General features: G+C 46.7%; 1 protein-coding gene across 2 annotated transcripts; it reads right to left on the bottom strand.

Moving 5' to 3' along the window:
- Positions 1–3294: 3294 nt before the first annotated feature.
- On the bottom strand, positions 3295–15215 carry LOC308592435 (alpha-taxilin-like). Of its 2 annotated transcripts, none has more exons than XM_081203906.1 (11): positions 15033–15215; positions 13239–13486; positions 12170–12496; positions 11537–11628; positions 9737–9911; positions 8976–9166; positions 7804–7923; positions 7447–7521; positions 6921–7013; positions 6613–6708; positions 3295–5589 (listed from the first exon to the last, which is right to left on the bottom strand). In XM_081203906.1, the coding sequence occupies exons 2-11, from the start codon at positions 13450–13452 to the stop codon at positions 5245–5247; spliced, it is 1728 nt and encodes a 575-aa protein (XP_081060032.1). In that variant the 5' UTR covers positions 13453–13486; positions 15033–15215; the 3' UTR covers positions 3295–5244. The 2 variants fall into 2 exon arrangements, with proteins under 2 accessions (XP_081060032.1, XP_081060033.1); XM_081203907.1 differs by lacking the exon at positions 15033–15215 and adding an exon at positions 14812–14870.
- Positions 15216–17628: the final 2413 nt, after the last annotated feature.

The raw sequence follows: 17628 nt of genomic DNA, 5'->3' as shown, positions 1-17628 counted from the left end.
CGGGCCCAAGACAGAACCCTGTGGCACCCCACTAGTCACTCTTCTCCAGGATGAAGAGGAACCATTGATGAGCACCCTTTGGGTTCGGTCAGTCAGCCAGTTACAAATCCACTGAGTGGTAGCAGAGTCAAGACCGCATTTTACCAGCTTCTTTACAAGAATATCATGGGGCACCTTGTCAAATGCCTTACTGAAATCAAGGTAGGCTATATCCACTGAGTTCCCTTCATCTACCAGGCTTGTAATTCTGTCAAAAAATGAGATCAGGTTAGTCTGACATGACTTATTTTTCAGAAATCCATGCTGACTATTGGTGATCACAGCATTCCTTTCTAGGTGCTCACAGACTGTTTGCTTAATGATCTGCTCCAGAATCTTCCCTGGTATTGATGTCAGACTGACTGGGCGATAATTATTTGGGTCCTCTCTTTTCCCCTTTTTGAAAATAGGGACAACATTTGCCCTCCTCCAGTCTGCCGGGACTTCGCCTGTTCTCCAGGATTTCTCGAAGATGACTGCCAGTGGTTCTGAGATCACATCTGCCAGTTCTTTTAATACTCTTGGATGCAGTTCATCTGGCCCTGGAGACTTGAATACATCTAAACTAGCCAAATATTCTTGTACTGTCTCCTTAGTTATTCTGGGCTGTGTTTCCTTTGCTGAATCATTTGCTCCAAATTCTTCAGGTCGGGCATTGTTTTCTTTATCGGAGAAGACTGAGGCAAAGAAGGCATTGAGGAGTTCAGCCCTTTCTGTGTCCCCTGTTTGCATTTCACCATCTTCTCCTCTGAGTGACCCCACTGTTTCTTTGTTCTTCCTTTTGCTACGAACATACCCATAAAAGCCTTTTTTGTTGCTTTTAACCTCTCTAGCAAGCCTGAGTTCATTCTGTGCTTTAGCTTTTCTGACTTTGTGTCTACACGTGCTGGCTATTTGTTTGAATTCCTCTTTGGTGGTTTCCCCCCTTTTCCATTTTTTGTACACATCCTTTTTTAATCTTAATTCAGTTAAAAGTTCTTTAGATAGCCACCCTGGCTTCTTTAGGCACCTTCCATGTTTCCGTCTCATTGGTATTGCCTGACGTTGTGCTTTTACTATCTCCCTCTTAACAAACTCCCAGCCATCATGAACTCCCTTTCCTTTTAGTATTGCTGTCCATGGGATCTCACCCAGCACTTCCCTAAGTTTTATGAAGTCGGCTTTCTTAAAGTCAAGAAATTGAGTCCTAGTATGCTTGGCTGCTCCTTTCCGCTGTATAGTAAACTTCAGAAGAGCATGATCACTCGCGCCTAATGATCCTTCCACTTCTACCCCACTAACCAGGTCATCAACATTGGTTAGGACCAGATCTAAAATGGCTGTTCCTCTTGTTGCTTCTCCCACTTTCTGGACAATGAAGTTGTCTGCAAGGCCAGTGAGGAATCTGTTTGACCTTATGCTCTTGGCTGAGTTTGACGTCCAACAAATATCCGGGTAATTGAAGTCCCCCATTACTACTATCTCCCTTCCTTTTGCATGCTTGGCCATCTGTTCCAGGAAGGCATCATCTATGTCCTCCGTTTGGCTTGGGGATCTATAGTAAACTCCCACAATGAGGTCTCTGTTATTCTTCTCTCCCTTAATTTTGACCCAAATGCTCTCACATTGGCTTTGAGGTTCTAAATCTTGGATCTCTTCACAGGTATACACATCCCTGACATATAACGCCACTCCTCCTCCTTTCTTGTCTGGTCTGTTTCTCTGAAATAGATTGTATCCCCCCATTATTACATTCCAATCGTGGGACTTATCCCACCAGGTTTCAGTGATGCCTATTATGTCATATTTAGTTTGCTGTACCAAGAGCTCAAGCTCATCTTGTTTATTTCCCATGCTTTGCGCATTAGTGTACAGACATTGAAGTCCATTAATCATTCCCCCGTGTCTCTTATTTAAGGATTTTTTCCTCCCACCACTAGGTCCGCGTGCTGTTTGCTCCATTTGGTCTATGACATTTGGATGATCATCTTCATTAATTGATAGACTCCTACCTTCAGGAGCACTGTCTCCCTCCCCCACATTAGTCAGTTTAAAGCCCTCCTGATGAGGTTTCTGAGATTTTTGGCAAAAACATTCCTCCCAACCGTTGTGAGGTGCAGCCCATCACTTGCCAGAAGTCCATCTTCAAGAAACTGCAGTCCGTGATCTAAGAATCCAAACCGTTCCTGTTTACACCATTTGCGAAGCCAGCTGTTCACTTCCACTATTTTCCCCTCTCTCCCTGGGCCACGTCGTTCAACTGGGAGGACAGACGAGATGACAATTTGTGCATTTAGTTGCTTCAATTTCCTGCCGAGAGCCTCGTAGTCTCTTTTGATCTTCTGGAGGCTATTGCTTGCAGTGTCATTGGTTCCCACATGAACCAAGAGGAAGGGGTATTTGTCAGTGGGTTTTATGATTCCTTGCAGTCGTTCAGTTACATCTTGGATCTTAGCCCCGGGGAGACAGCACACTTCCCGAGACATCTTGTCAGGCCCACAGATCACTGCTTCTGTTCCCCTCAGTAGGGAATCCCCTATCACCACTACACGCCTCCTCTTGGGTTTGGTCGGGGTTCTTCCGTGAGCTGTCCGTTCCAAGGTCGCCTGCACATTCCCTGAGGACTGACTTTGCTGCTCGTCTTCATATACCTGATCGACTGTAATGAGGGAGAGATCCTCAAATGGAGTCTGCTCTTCGTCTTCCATGCTAGGGGAGAGGACCTCAAAGCGATTGTGTATTTCTAAACAATCAGAGTGAACCCTGGGCCTCCTACTTCTTTGAGTCACGTTTCTCCATATATCTGGCTCCTGTGTTGATGAACTAGCCTCCTTCTCAGGGGAGTCCCCTGTCTCCTCCTTGGTGGGGACGGTGTGCTCTGTTGCTTCCAAGAAGAGCTCCAGCTCTCTAATTCTTTGGAGCGTAGCTACACGTTCCTCCAGAGTTGTCCTCTTGAACTGGGACCTGAAAGTTTGGTGTTAATGCTTAAGAAGTCTAACACTCCCTCTAAAGCACTACATTGGTTTTAATTCTGAATCCTAACCAAAAAATGATTTTGAAGCTAAGCAAGTGAAAAATATTTCCCAGACCCATTTTCACCGCTTACAGTACACATGAAAGTGATACAAAAACTGTCCCAAGCCCCTTGAAAAGGGCCAAAATACCCTTTATAGCGAATTGGGACGGACATCTGGAAATTGGTGCTGTGTGCCAAGCTCAATAGCCTGCCTCAATATCCATGATGGTAGCGGAGAAAAAAGGAGCACAGACATGCAGTCAAGTTTATGTTCATTTGTATTGGATACAAAGATATATATATATATAACAGATCTAGATATTGCCTGTACCACTGCATTAAAAAAAATTGAAAGGTTTTCTTGAAACATCTCAGTGTTCAGTTCTGTCCCACTCCAAGAATAAAGTTCTATCTCCCATTTACATTCATCAGCTTTTGGCCAAGCCCTGCAAAGTACAAGGAAAAGGATGGGAGGCGGCCCATTCATATCATAGACTTGCTCTCCCCACCCCTACAGCCACCCCAGCCCCCCATGCACCCTTGAAATTGCTCAAAGGTTGAGGGACCCTCCAGAGAAGATTGGGTGTACGTGGGGAGAGGGGATGTAACAAAGGTGAAGTCCTGCCATATCTGCTGGTGCGATGCTGGATGTCACCCCAAACTTTGATGAAATCACTACGTCCAGTAAGAGAAACAAGGAAGCAAAACAGCTCTGCAAGAAACCTGCCAACCTGGGTGAGAAGTCAGATCATACAAAATGCATTGCTAATACTGTTTCCTAAAGCCCAACTTCCTTTAACACAGAGTGTTTGAAGTCTATAGGGCTGGGCCTGAATGGTGCCTGCCCACAGCTGTTCCCAAACACCAACACTCAACAGCTCAAAACACAGCTAACTGAGGAATAGGCAGCTCAGCAAGACAGGAATTACAATAAAGGCTAATAATGGTCCCAGCGAGGAGGGATGCAGAGTTTTAAAAGCAAAGGCAGCAGCTACTAAAACACAAAGAAGTCTGTAGTTGGGTTTTAAGCCCAAGCAGCAGCAGAAATTGAAATCACAAACAGAAAAAGCCTCTATGCGTTTAAACTAGCCATGGCAGCACTGAGGACTAAATAGGAAACCTCTTTTTTACTGACATGGAGCTGTGTAGACAAGGTGGCCCAAGGAAAAGTGCTGTTAAGAAAAGGAAACAGGAGTCCGGTCATGGAGGACAATCTCCAGGCAGCTCCTGATGTGTGTTAAGTTTGTTTCTAGTTACTGGGCTTTGCTGCCTGGGAGGTTAGGGTTTGTCTCCCTGAGCCTCTGGGACTGTGAAGGACGTTTAGAACCAAAGTATCCCAAAGAGGAGTATATAACACATGCGGGGGATTCACGCCCCCTGCCCGCCCCACCCCCAGAGCATTCCCCACACGCAACCATGTGCACGGGTGCTCATCATGTGCAAAACACTTAAGGAAGGAAAACCTTTGGATTAAATCTTTAATACATACACTTGTGCGTGTATAAGCATAGAGGCAACGGTGAAGTCGTAAGGCTGTTGAAACATAGATTCTGGAAGTAGCAAAGTCCTAGAGAGGATGCTCCCCACCCACCCTCTCCTCAAACCAACAGGTCTCTCAGTCTCTTGTCCCCAGGAAGCAAAGTCACATCTATTTTATTCTCCGCTTTCCTGGGGGAATCTACATGCTAAAAATAACCTACTAGATAGCAAACTCTTGAGTCTCCTGTTCTGGTTTTAAGCCTCTGGGTCTGGTCAGTATATGAGAAAAATAAACAAATCCTCCAAAGGGCCCCATGATGCCAACCTCCTAAATCTGCTTTCATGGCATAGCACCCACAGTGAGATGTAGCAGCCAAACCGAGTTTGGGGGAGGGGAATAGGATTATGGTTGGCAAGATTCCCCCACGCCCATACTTCAGAAGGTATTCTGGTGAAACTGCCACACACTTAGAGATGTTCACACGACACACAAGGATGTGGTTCAATCTAGTTCCTAGGCCTATATATAAAAAGTGGGAGTTGCCCTGCACATCATATCGTGTAATATATAGTGAGATAATTTTTATAAAGCAAAAAAGAAAAGAAAAACGCCTTCAAACTTAAACTGGAACACCTTAAGTGCCTGGGGGGTGGGGGACTGAGCTTTGTCACCCCAGGCCTGGGGCCCAGTCTCTGGAGAGGTATGCCCGCCTCTCCCCCTTCCTCCATCTTTACTCAAGAGAGACAGCAGCTTCATCCATCTTTTCCCGAGCAGGGGCTCCTCCTATGCTTGGCTCCCCAAACCTCTCGGCTGGTCCCGTGCAGCACACCGCCTGTGCCAGAGCAAGGCACTCCTCCACGGTGGTGCCCTGAGGTGCCAGCTCCTCTGAGCTGCCTTGGGATGGGTCCTTTGGTGGTCCCTGGAGGTCCGTGCTGGCAGCGGGAGGCACAAGGGCACACAGGTCCTGCACCTTCTTGTTCAGGTCATTGCGCTCTGTCTGCAGGGCCCGGCAGAGCTTCTCCAGGCGCTGGATTTTCACTTGGAGCCCTTCCAGTTCTTTGTCCCGGAGAGTTTTCTGCAAGGGGGAAACAAAATCAGTTTCAGGGCCAGGTTCTGCCTGCTTGCCAAGGTACAGAAGAGGTCATGAAAAGGCGACAAAAATAAGTTGCTTAAATTCAGCTGCTAAGACGTTAGGAAAGCTGCTTGTTCATTAAGATGGGAAATGTCCTTAACCAGCTTACAGGCCAGCTCTGGACCAGAGACTAACTAACCCTCAGCCACACCCTCCCCTCCTTGTACCACTGGGTGTAGAAGCCCCACAGCAAGGAGTGCAATGTGTGCTCTGGAAGAAGAAACTTCCAAGTACAAGGACAGGGAAGTGCATATCCCTGCTTCTTTCTGCTCCACTCCAACTCACTGTGGCATCGAGGTTGGCCTGGAGCTTCTAGTCCCAGCCAGCAATGAAGAACAAAAACAAGGGCACCATTCCTGGGTTGCCTTTCTGTCAACTGGCCAGCGCCCAACTCCAAAGCCAGGACTGAGCGCCAGGCAAAGAGCAAGAACAAAAACTCAAAGGCTTGTTGAAAGGAATCCTGACTCAAGAGCACGGAATGCCAAGAGCAAAACTAAGGAAGTGAGAGAGCAAGAGAGGTTTCTTCTGATGGAGAGGATTTGTGATTTCACCAAAATGCCTTTTTTTCTTCTTCAAAGAGTGGCACACTCTTTGAGGAGGAGGATGCTTCCAAGGACTGAGAAACTACGCCCAGGCCATCTACAAGTCGAGACTTCAGCAAAAGGTTGCTCAGCATTTCCAAGCTCATCTCTAAAACTGCAGAGGCAGCAGCATCTTGTACTGGATCTGCCAATATTTATTATTCTCTACTGAGTGCAGATTCAGGGGGGAAATGAACATAATCTTCCAGAAAATCTGATTTTTTTGAACACTATTTAGATCCTTGAGGATTTCAAAGATTTGAAGGGGTGGGCACAGTTTCAATCCCTCATAGGAATTTCTGGGGCCTGTCTGGCTATGCATTTGACCCTGAAGCTCCTCTTTCCCCTAGAGAAGTCAATGTGGGTAAGGCAGGGGCGACGTTACCTCTTCTGCCATTTCCAAAAGGGCCTTGTTGCTGCTTTCCCAGCGGGATCTGTACATTGTGGTCTCTTTCTCCAGCTTCTTAATCTTCTTTGTCATCTATGGGGTTGTAGCAAGGAAGGAAAAAACAGCGAAAGTCAGTCGGTCCTGGGACGCTAGCAGAGAAACAGTTCAGGGGCTGTCCTCCCCTCCCAAGGCAGCAGCTCAAAGGGATGGGCACTTCAGAATTTAAGCGTTGTTCAATAGGAGTGACAATATAAGTCAGAGCTACTCCTCCCACAGCACATGAAAGCAGCACGAACATACAGTACCTTCTCCATTTCTTGCTTGAAGGTTGTGAACACTTCACTGCTTTTGGATAGTGTGTTCTGAAACTCCTCAAACTTTGCTGTGTAGAGGGCCAGCTGGAAAAGAGGAGGGAAGGAAAAGAGTTAGCATCTACAACTCTTTCTTTAGATCAGGGCTGAGTAAGAGAAAGGGAAGTGCTCTCTCTCTCTCTCTCTCACACACACACACACACGCATATGCAGACATTCTTCAAGCACCATTTACTGAAAACACTGCAAGTACAGTGGTTGGGTAGGAAGAGGGAGCTACTCAGGACTCAGCTGGGAACTCAAACGAAACCATCTTAAGTGCCTAACAACATTCCAGCCCAATTTAGGTTTGGGGGAAGCAACTGTTCCTTTAGCCATGCCCCTGTTGTGACCAACTGATCCTGTCAACAGGTCACAAGAAGGAAATTTGTTTCCCCATTCTAAGAAAGTGGATTTTGTATAGAAAATGTGAACTATAGCAGGGGGGGCAGAGAGAGAAGAGTGTCACCCACGCACACACCTGCTCCTTGAGATGCGTTTCCTGTTGCTTCATCAACTCGCACATCCTCTGGGACTCCACGGCTTCCTTCAATAGCTGTGCAAGAGAGAAGGAACAGGGGGAAGGCAATGGAGTAAGAGAAATTAACCCCACCACCACCACCACCACTGCAGGAGAACAGCGCCCTGCAGCCTGGAACTTCCCTCCACCTCCATCAGTTAAGAGGCAAGCAGGGCCTGATGCAGCTCTGAGGAATATCAAAGAATCCAGGAGGAGGGGAAAGGACTCCCTAGCTTGGATGCAGCTCTCCTCCTAAGAGATGCTCAGCTGCAGCAGCCAGACTGGGGCTTCTCCTTGGACCATTTGAGCAAGACTCACAAAGTCTTTCTCCCGCTGATGCCTGTCCTCAGCCTCCTTCAGCATCTCCTGGGCCTGCTGGAGCTTGGCATCCACCAGCTGCTGCTGCAGGTCCTTGTGTTTAAAGACCTTGTCGATGTGCTGCCAATGGAAAGACAAAACAGGCTGTCAGTCAGTCAGCAGCAGCAGCAGCAGCCGCTTCTGGCAAATGCAAGAGCAGAAAGTCACAGGCACAATACCAAGACACAAATATCACTTTTATTTTTTACAAGTCACGTTAGCCAAAAGAAAGCAATCGCTCATGGGGAGGTTGCTTCTGGCATACAAGAAAAAAAGCTGCAATGTTTTGGTTTTTTTCTGAAAGTGAAAGCATTTTAATTTGGGGGCCTGCATAGGACAGGTCAGTTTAAAGCCAGCGTGCAGACTCAGGTATCAAAATGGTGCGTTTTCAGCTGCCAACAGGGCACTTGCTACAACAAGCACAGGAAACTGTCTAATACAAAGTCAGACCCTTGGGCCATCTAGCTCAACATTATCTATTCCAGCCTTCCCAAACCTGATGCCTCCATATGCTTTGGATTACAAGTCCCATCAGCCCCAGCCAGGACACTTATGAGACTGATGTAAAAACCAGAGACCCCAAATGCATATTTTTGATTTTAGAAATGTTTCAATAATTGCATTTAACCTTTGGCTAGAATGCATCCATGAATGATTCCTGTGTGCCTGCATTTTATGACTCCTAGTAGCTGCATTCCTTTCCTATCTGACCCTGAAAGTGGCATAAACGGTCACTTAGGGTGTTTTGCTGTGTCTGTTTTGAGTTAGCACTAGAGTGAAATCCGGCACCCCCTTGAAAGGTTCCAAGGAACAGATAGGGACAGGAATGTCAACAACCCTGTCAAAGGCCTGGTTGCTAGGGAAACAGTGATAAATTGGGACATTTGCAATATAAACTCTGGGTCCCTAACTGGATCTGCTGAAGCTTGCTGTAATTCCTTTGGTTCTGTGTTTTATTTAAAAGCTGTTCCCTCACTTGGGTAACAAACAGGTGGCGTAGAAGTAAATTCTTATCATAAGACTAAGGCTGCAGAGATTTGGGGATACTTCTCCTCCCTACCTCCCCAACATTCCAGTCGCCCCTCACCCCCCCGTCACAATGCACACCCCACCGCTCACTGTGGGCTGCACACCTCCTCTCGCAACTCATACTGCTCAATGAGTTTCTTCAGTCTCTCGGCTAGCTCCATATTCTCCTGGCGTAGCTTGGAGTTGCGCTCGTTGTGCTGCTCCATCTGCAGCTGGATATCGTTGAGGGTCACCTGGAAGTGGGATGTCACCTCCTTACGCTTCTCTTCTTCCTCCCGGGCTCTTTGGACACCTTCTTCCTAGAGAGGCAGGTTGGAAAGAACATGTGAAAATCAGGGGGCAGAAGAAGGGCGAGAATGAGGACTCCTGCGGGCAGAAGGCTCTCCGGGTGGGGATACTTGGCACCCCCCTTAAAGGGCTTCTGTTCAGTGGCAGCGATGGAAAAGGGAATGGCTGAAAGTCACAGTAGGCAGAGCTTAGCTAAAAATGGACTGGCTCGCTGGAGAAAAGCAATTATTTATCATCCCTTATTGGAAAACACCTGCTGAAATCCAATTCAGAAGCTGTTATATTCTTCCTTCTTCCCCGATCCTGCCCCCCAACCAATTTGTCTACAAAGTCACAGACTGGGGGCTCCACTGTGATCATTTAAAATCAGCCAAAAGGGCAACCTAAGACATCCAGTATGGCAAGCCAGGAGCTGCCCCCACAACAATGTTATCTCCCTTCTTAGGCTGAACTACGCTGCTTGGATAGGCTGCTTGGATAGGCCTTTCTCTGACCAAGAGGCCTGCACATGACACTGGTACAGCACCCGGGGCTTTGATGAGGGTGGGGGAGAGGCTACCTACAGGTTGGGCCTCACTTGCCTTGAGGGTGCGGTTGTGCCTCTGGAGCTCCCGGCACAGGCTCTCCAGCTTGCTGCGGGCCAAGATGGCCTTGCTGTGCTCGCTCCGTAGATGATCCTTCTCCTGCACCAACTGGGTCTGCTTCTTCTGAAGGATTTTCATTTGCTTCTGAGAGTTTCTGTGCTCCTCCAGCTGGCAGGACAAAGAGAAGCAGACCAGGACAGGCATAAGGAATGGTATCCACATAGCAGTAAAATGAGTGTTCCCAAACATATGAGCAATAAGGACAGAGAGGGGAGAAGAGGGAAAACTAGTACTGAAGCAACATGGTGGAGGGATGCATCATCCTGGGTGGCCCTTCTGTGCTAGAAATACAGCACTCTTTTTCTGGCTAGGCTAAAGGCCAATGAATTTGGATAGGCAGATCCCTGAGCCACAAGAGAGATCAGCCACCCAAGTCCCAGTGGGCAGCCTTCTTCCCTGGATGCAACTCTAATTGTTGGGACTCTCATGTATTCTACCTCTGCAGTCCTTTTCAGTTATTATAAAATCTTAAGAATGCAAGCAGCACAATGCAGTGTTGGGCATCAAGATCTGAAGGGTGTTTGTGCCACTTAGGCAAACAGACTTGTAAGCCCCCTTCAGACCTTACTGTTCAAAGCTGAGGGTATCCTGCATTTCATCATGAGGAAGCTTCTGTCAAATTCACATAACGACGTTAAATAGTGTCCAGATCAAGGAAAGTTAATAGTACCACTTTATTTTGACTTGGTCTGACCCCACCGGGAGCACTGTGTCCAGTTCTGGACCCCGCAGTTTAACAAGCATATTAAGTAGGAAGCATGGCATTGCAGATATTTTGCCATAGATTGGACATTGCAAAGACGATGAAACTCCAAAGAAGGTCAGTTGAGATTGTCTAAATTGTCAGTGGATTGATATGCATTACACCTGACACTGTGGGTTTGGTGAACAAACTGGGGCAGAGATGAACCTGAACAATAACCCCCTATTACAATCAGGGGTAAGAGATAACTGCCACTGGAAGCCATTAGCAGAAGTACTCTTGTTCAGTGAACAATGTGAGAATCCTAAAACTGGAGCCACTTGTGCCTAAAGTGTTTTAGGTATTTCACAGGTCTAAGGCAGCTCTCTTAACCCCTTAACTGGTAAATCTTCTGGTAAGGCCTCCTTTACCAGTGGTTTGGGAAGGCCTGCTCTACAACTCCTCTCCACCCATCCTGCCAGCACTGGCAGCAACCTGGCAATAAGCATACTGCTGCCTGCGGTTTAGTTTAGGATTCCCAAGAGGCAAGGCACTGCTAGAAGCCTGTTGAGCACTTCTGCTTGGCCATAAAGGTTTCTGAAAGTGTCTCCTAGTACAAAAGGAGGGAGCACTCTGCTGCCTGGGTGTTTTGCATTCCTCATCATAGACAAACTACTTTATCTATGGTCCCTATGAAAAACTCCCCAGTCCCTTGAAGACAAAGTTTGCCCCTTATGAAGGGCCAGGCGGTTAAGTGGGATTTGGATATGGCACGCACATCCCCAACGTTTAACCTACACTTGCACCAGACTATAATAGCATATGTATTGGCTTTAGCAGACGAGTTGGGTGATGGAGTCCCACTTGTTCTGAACCTGTTATGACCCACAACAAACCATACAAGATTCAAAGGGAAAGCATGCACACCCTGCCCCTGGCATCTGGTTTCCTCAGAGATAAGCTCTCACTTTCAGAATAAGCCCTCTCCTGTTGCCTCCTGCACTAATACCCCACTCAAGCATCCCTCCCTCTCACGTTGCCAGACACTGACCAGTTCAGCATACTTCTTGCAGAGGGCTGTCAGTTTCTCCTCAGATGTGCTGAGAGTGTTGAGGGTCTGCATTAACAACGTGATCTCCTTGCCTGGAACACAAAGGATAATATAGACACATCTTCAGATCACAATGAAAAGAACTAGGGGGCGAAGAGTTTGAGACCAAAAGAATCTAAGGAACTAGAAACCTGTAGACTGTGGAAATTACTACCAGTTTTCTATAAGCTTGTAGATCGGGGTGGGGAGGCAGGATGTGGACTGGTCTCTGCTATACACTTTCCTGCCTGCCTCATTGCTCTTTAACAAAGGGCATTTTCCAGAAAGCAGCCAGCTCACATTATATTTTTTCAGTCATCATAATGTGAAAAATCTCTGCCTTAAGCACTCGACAATCTGAACTTAGGCAGTCCAGAATGTCTATAACAGAAAGTAGTTGAGTCAATACCAGCCACAACAGCCCTGGCATGACTATTCCAACATCAGAGCACAGCAGGCAGAGAGACCAGAGGCCCATGAAGAGATTGCAACAGTATGTGATTACTCTTTAACAAGGGCAACTGCGTTTAGGATTAGGACATAAACTGAGGATGGGACAGCAGAGCAGAGCACTATCAGGAAGGAACCACCTACCAAGCCCCTTAGCTTTCTTTTTTTCTTGGGCTCGTTTCTGATCCCGCTCGCCGCCTTCATCACTGGTCCCTCTGGGTCCCTCTTTCTCTCCATTCATCTCAGGGCAACTCTGCTCCTGCTCGCCATTCCTTGGGGACTCACTCTGGCACTTTTCTGCCTCATCCATCTCTACAGGTTCACTCTGCCCATTGTCATCTCCTGGTCCTTCCTGGTTTGTATCCAGGCAATATGTGTTCAGAATGTCCTCTAGTTGTCTGCTTAGCTCTTCAGAGACATCACAGGTAACCGGTTGGTGGGGCTGGGATACAGCCTCATCCACCAAAAGTGCTGCAAAAGGAATAAATGAACAACACTATTTAACATTAATACGCAAGATATTAAATGTGTGAACATGTGCAAACTGGAGAGAAGGATTTTACTAACTAAATAATATCAAATGTTATTGTGTTTCAGATCATTGTGCAAAGTTTATAGAGTCTACTAGAGTAGCATAAAATATTTCAAAATATTCTGCTCTTAATGTGCTAGACATTTTACTAACAGCACAGAAGAAATGAGCTGTTTTTTTCCTGTAAAATAAGGCCTGGAAACTGATAACAGAAAATTGACATAAAAACTAACTTCCTGGGTAAGGTTCAAGCAGTTAACAAATAAGCACTTTACATAAACCACTGCATATATTGCGCTGAAAATATATAAAAGTCATTTTTTTGCACTTCTTAGCAATGTAGACACTAGTGTTTAGTAAATAAGGTGCTGGGAATAAAGGTGGTACATTAGGATTACAGCACGGGGGAGGAGGGGAAGAGAGGAGACCAACGCTTCCTGGAAGAGAGCATGGTATGGCCTCAGATGTGTTTTGGCTTTAGAATTATCAGTCGATGAAAAGATGGGCATTGTGAGATTTAAGAACGTATGCAATATAAACAACAATCCCTTTTAGCGGTGGTGGTGCAAAGACAAAGGAAATAAATGTTTAATGCCACTAGCAGCTTACGGCTGAAGAAAAATGTAAAGGGATATAAAAATTAACATTTGAAAGGGCAACGGGCCTCATGATAACACATACCCTCTTTCTTACTCTGCTCCTCACTCATTGGGTTTTCAACATTTCCGTCAACCAAAGAGTTCAAGCTGCACAGCTCAGGCTGGTGTGGACATTCACAGTTTTCTGTAGTTACTATGGAAGCCTCAGCTAAGTCTTCCAACCCCAGCACACTACTCATTTTGGAAGGGCTGGCAGGTAGAAGGACAGCTTTGCTTTCCCCATCTTGGCTCTTCATTGTAAGTCACCTTCCAAGCCACTTCCAACAGCGTCTGGTAAAAGAAAAATGTGGCCCTCTGTTTAGCATTAAGTTCAGAGGATGACTGGCAATTTCAATGGAAATTAAAAGTCATTACTAGGTAAGAAAACACCACATTCAGGAGAAAGGATAGTTGCTAGTGCAGTCACTGAAATCATGCATCATTCATTACAGCTTGGGACAATTTGTATGGTTGCTTTCTCTCAGCATAGCGGAGAGCTTTGCTCTCATAGGTTTAAAAACACCCCTGATTTATCTTCCTGCCCTGGCCACACCCATCCCCATCAGAAACAAGGTAAGAGAGGCCTGTTAAAAGCTAACATGTGAACACTATCAGTTGAGGGAACCTCAAACTCCTAGCCCATTCCCATTATGCCCCTCTCCTATGCAAAAAAATATGTGGCACATTTCCACACAGTCCCAGAGAACATTGCCAGTCCCTTACAAGAAAACAAAATGCCCTCAGATGTTCTCTCATGAACCCCACCAAGTGACTTACCTCTCTGTCTTATCAGCCAAGCCCTACTCCAGGGCTGGCCCACCCATGAGGCAAGTTGGGGCAGCCACCTCAGGCGGCAGGGTTTACAGGGACAGCAGATCCAGTCCCCAAGGAATGCATTGCTGCCCCCTCCCCAACGTTGCCTCTGCAGTGGTGAATAGGAGGCACTGCTGGTCTCCTCCCACTCGTTCCCGATGTAGAACTTTATTCCTTTCCACCCTGACTCCCGCTTGTTCCTGATGCAGATCTTCACACACCTCTTCTCTTGTGGGCAGCTTTGTGCCATTTTGTGGTTTGTCTCAGGTGCCAAACTGTCTTGGGCCAGCCCTTCCCTGCTCCCACTACAACCGCCTTAGGGCATGAGCAACTCATGGGACCCCTACTTCCCTTAGCTCAACACCACCTATGATTTTTATTCCCTCAGCCCTAACACCTTGTTATTACATGAGTTGGGAATTCAGGCCCCAGATGCTCCCTGCTTGGCTCCAAATGTTTGCCTGTTCACCTCCCACACCAAGCCCTGGCAAATATACCCCAAAGGGCCCCCTCAAGAAAACAGCACTACTGTTTCTCCCTCTTCCATGCACACAGCTCAGCAGTCTACTGACCTCAGCCCCCGTTTCTTTGCCACTCAGTCAAACACCCCAAATACCCGGCGTGGGTTTTACTGCTTTTACCAGCCCATGGCTGCTGCCGCAAGTTTCCTTTTATGTATTTTGAGTTGCTGTTGTGTTTACCTTTGCAACTTTGCGGGCGGGGAAAGAAGGCCTTATGGAAACCCACAGGCCTCCTCCTCCTGCCACTCAGTCCCAGCCCCGCTCCTCATACAGTTTGCCTACCTTTTCAGCCAGTCCCAGCCTCCGTCGTGGCCCACCCGGGACTCCTCCCGCCCCCCCCCCGAGCCTCAACTTGCCGACCCCACTACGCATGCTCCCCCGGGGGAAGGGCGCTACCGCGGCCCTCCCTGCTCTCCACACGACCACGTCACTCACTCAGTTGTCGTCACCCTTAGTGCTCTGACGTCACGGCCCAGAGGTATGACGCGTCCTACCAAACTCACCGCCCAGCACCCACGGGGCTGCTCTGCTCGCTTTTGCTTTTTCCCTTTTGCTGCTCCGCCGCCACTCTCTTCTTAACGAGTCGCCGCCGCCGCCAGCGCTTCCTCCCGGTTCCAGTCTGGATTTAGCGGTTCCCAAAAGCTCGAGAACGCAGCTTCGGCCCCGGGTCTCAGAATTGCGCATGCGCCGCCAGCCGCCGCCAGCCAATCAGCGGGAGCGGCCGGGAGAAGCATGCTGGGAAACTTCGATGGGGTGGAAAAAAGCGGCACGCGAGGCGGGAGTCTGGGCTGCACTACAGCTCCCGGCATGCATCACTCCGGGGGAAACGGGGCGGGGTTAGAGGCAGCCTCGTTAAAACTACAACTCCCAGCATCCTCTCGAATGTGGTCCCAGGCTTCTTGCTGGAGAACAAATCCCGGCTAGTTCCACGCACCCACCCCAAACAAGGAAGGTGGCAAATGGAAAGGGATCTTACCCAATGACAGGGCGGCGGCTCGCAAGGGAGAGCTTTCATAATTAACATTTACACTGACCCTTAAAGTGCTAAAAGGGTTTCAGATGCGCTATCTCGTTGTACTTATAAGCGTGGAAGGTAGATAACCTTGCTCCCTATTAGAGTGAGCATACGTCTGTCTGTGCGTGTGTTGAGATTCATCCTTGGCAATCAGTGGCGTAGCGTGGGGGGTGCAGGGGGGCCGGCCGCACCGGGCGCAACATCTGGGGGTTAGGGTTAGGGGGCGCAAATTACTTGCCTTGCCCCGGGTGCTGACAACCCACGCTACGCCACTGTTGGCAATGGTCGCTTTGCTACCGTGGCCTGAAAACAAGCCAGGCTTCCTTAGATTATTAATGGGTAGCCGTGTTGGTCTGCCATAGTCCAAATAAAAAAATTCCTTCCTGTAGCACCTTAAAGACCAACTAAGTTAGTTCTTGGTATAAGCTTTCGTGTGCATGCACACTTCTTCAGTGTGTATCTGAAGAAGTGTGCATGCACACGAAAGCTTATACCAAGAACTAACTTAGTTGGTCTTTAAGGTGCTACAGGAAGGAATTTTTTTATTTAGATTATTAAAACACTGAAATTTAACCATACGGAAATTCAGATAAAGAGGTCTTACAGAAGACCTGTGCTATATATATATATTTAAAAAGTTCCAATGTATATGTGCCGCAGTTATTGTCTCCAGGGTAGCCCCTCACATGTGTTGCTATCTTGAGACAATGATGAGAGTCCAACACGCAACAATTGAAAAAAGGCTAGCTAGCGTTGTTTGGGCTTTGCAAGGTTGTGATCAGGCAAGGAGCAAATGGGTGTGACAAACCACTCACTCAAAAATAAATGAATAAAAATTTAAAAATGCTAATAAGCTTCCACCACATCCATGACTTCTAATGTGACCATCTTTTTACTTAACAGGTTTTCTGCAGTATGAGGAAATCTGAATTAAACATATGGACAGTAAAAAAGCATGGTTGCACAAGTAGCACCAATTCTACAATAGACTTATCAGATTAATGCAGTTATTATTGCATTCCCTTATTTTATCCTGCTTGCTAATTATGTTGTTTTCATCAATGTGATTCATTCTGTCTGAAAGGTGAGCAGATAAATATATTGTTAAAACCCCAGAGAGAAATAAAAGTGCATTTTGCAGTGCATTAGTCTAGTTTTATCCATATAGCAGTATAAAGCTTCTAGGTAGGAATTAGGTTTCCTTAAATATACTAGACTATTTATGCTAGAAATAATTTTTCTAGATTTCAATTGGAAATTTCAAGTATATTATCACCGTTCTACATTAATTCAGTTCACCAACATAGCAACCCTCCTATGAAGCCTCTTTATGTTCTGTGGTTATATGGATGGCTAACCCCCCTCCTTAAAAAGTGCAGAGCTGAAGGAGGAAACTGGAACAGTAATACTCTATGAGATTTTCAAGGGCTAGATTAGTTCTACTGGATCCAACTTTTCCCCTGGATTAGGCCGCTCCCTCACAGAGAGGAAGTGCATACATGAATACACAGTTTCTTTTACAAGGGATCTGGGTAAAAGTGGTCAGAGGGGATGGCACCCATGTCACTCAGCAATCCAAATATCAACCTAAAATGACTGTCAACAACCTCTAACTTAATCCTTGGAACATTATAGATTGCAGTCCCCTTTCCTTCAAGCAGGAATTCTATTAATCACAGGTCTTGGGCTTTTTGTTATCAAAAGAATGTTGTCTTCTACACAGTAATAATACAGTAATAAGTTTTCTGTCCCAGTCTGATGACCAATTAGCCAAATGACACTTCCATAGTAAAAACAACCACCCCAAATACTTCTAGCTTTGTCTGCTTTGAGAAATCATATCAGCTGTAATAAGATCCTTCACCAAGATGCTCAAATAAGCGGCATATACATTATGCCTCACACTCATCTGATTTTTTAAAATCATGCTAAGAGATATAAACCAAGTTTTCTACCACCACAGCAAAGTTGCATCACAATTACTCGCTGGAAGGTTTAAAGCAGCTTTCATCCACCTGGTGTCCTCTAGATGTTGCTGGACTGGACCTCAACTATCAGTACCATTCAGTACTGGCTAGGGTTGA

This window comes from Podarcis bocagei (genome assembly GCF_964188305.1).
Source record: "Podarcis bocagei genome assembly, chromosome: 7".
Classification (NCBI taxonomy): Eukaryota; Metazoa; Chordata; class Lepidosauria; order Squamata; family Lacertidae; genus Podarcis; species Podarcis bocagei.
The sequence above is the reverse complement of the archived record's forward strand: the minus strand, read 5'-3'. Positions and strand labels throughout refer to the sequence as shown.

What these genes read in the sequence shown, in the direction of transcription:
- LOC308592435 (XM_081203906.1), bottom strand. Translation starts at nt 13,452, where the DNA reads ATGAAGAGCCAAGATGGGGAAAGCAAAGCTGTCCTTCTACCTGCCAGC. An exon ending in AAAGAAAGCTAAGGGGCTTG is followed by an intron (nt 11,629 to 12,169) that starts GTAGGTGGTTCC and finishes TTTGTGTTCCAG; the next exon opens with GCAAGGAGATCACGTTGTTA. An exon ending in AAACGCATCTCAAGGAGCAG is followed by an intron (nt 7,014 to 7,446) that starts GTGTGTGCGTGG and finishes CCTCTTTTCCAG; the next exon opens with CTGGCCCTCTACACAGCAAA.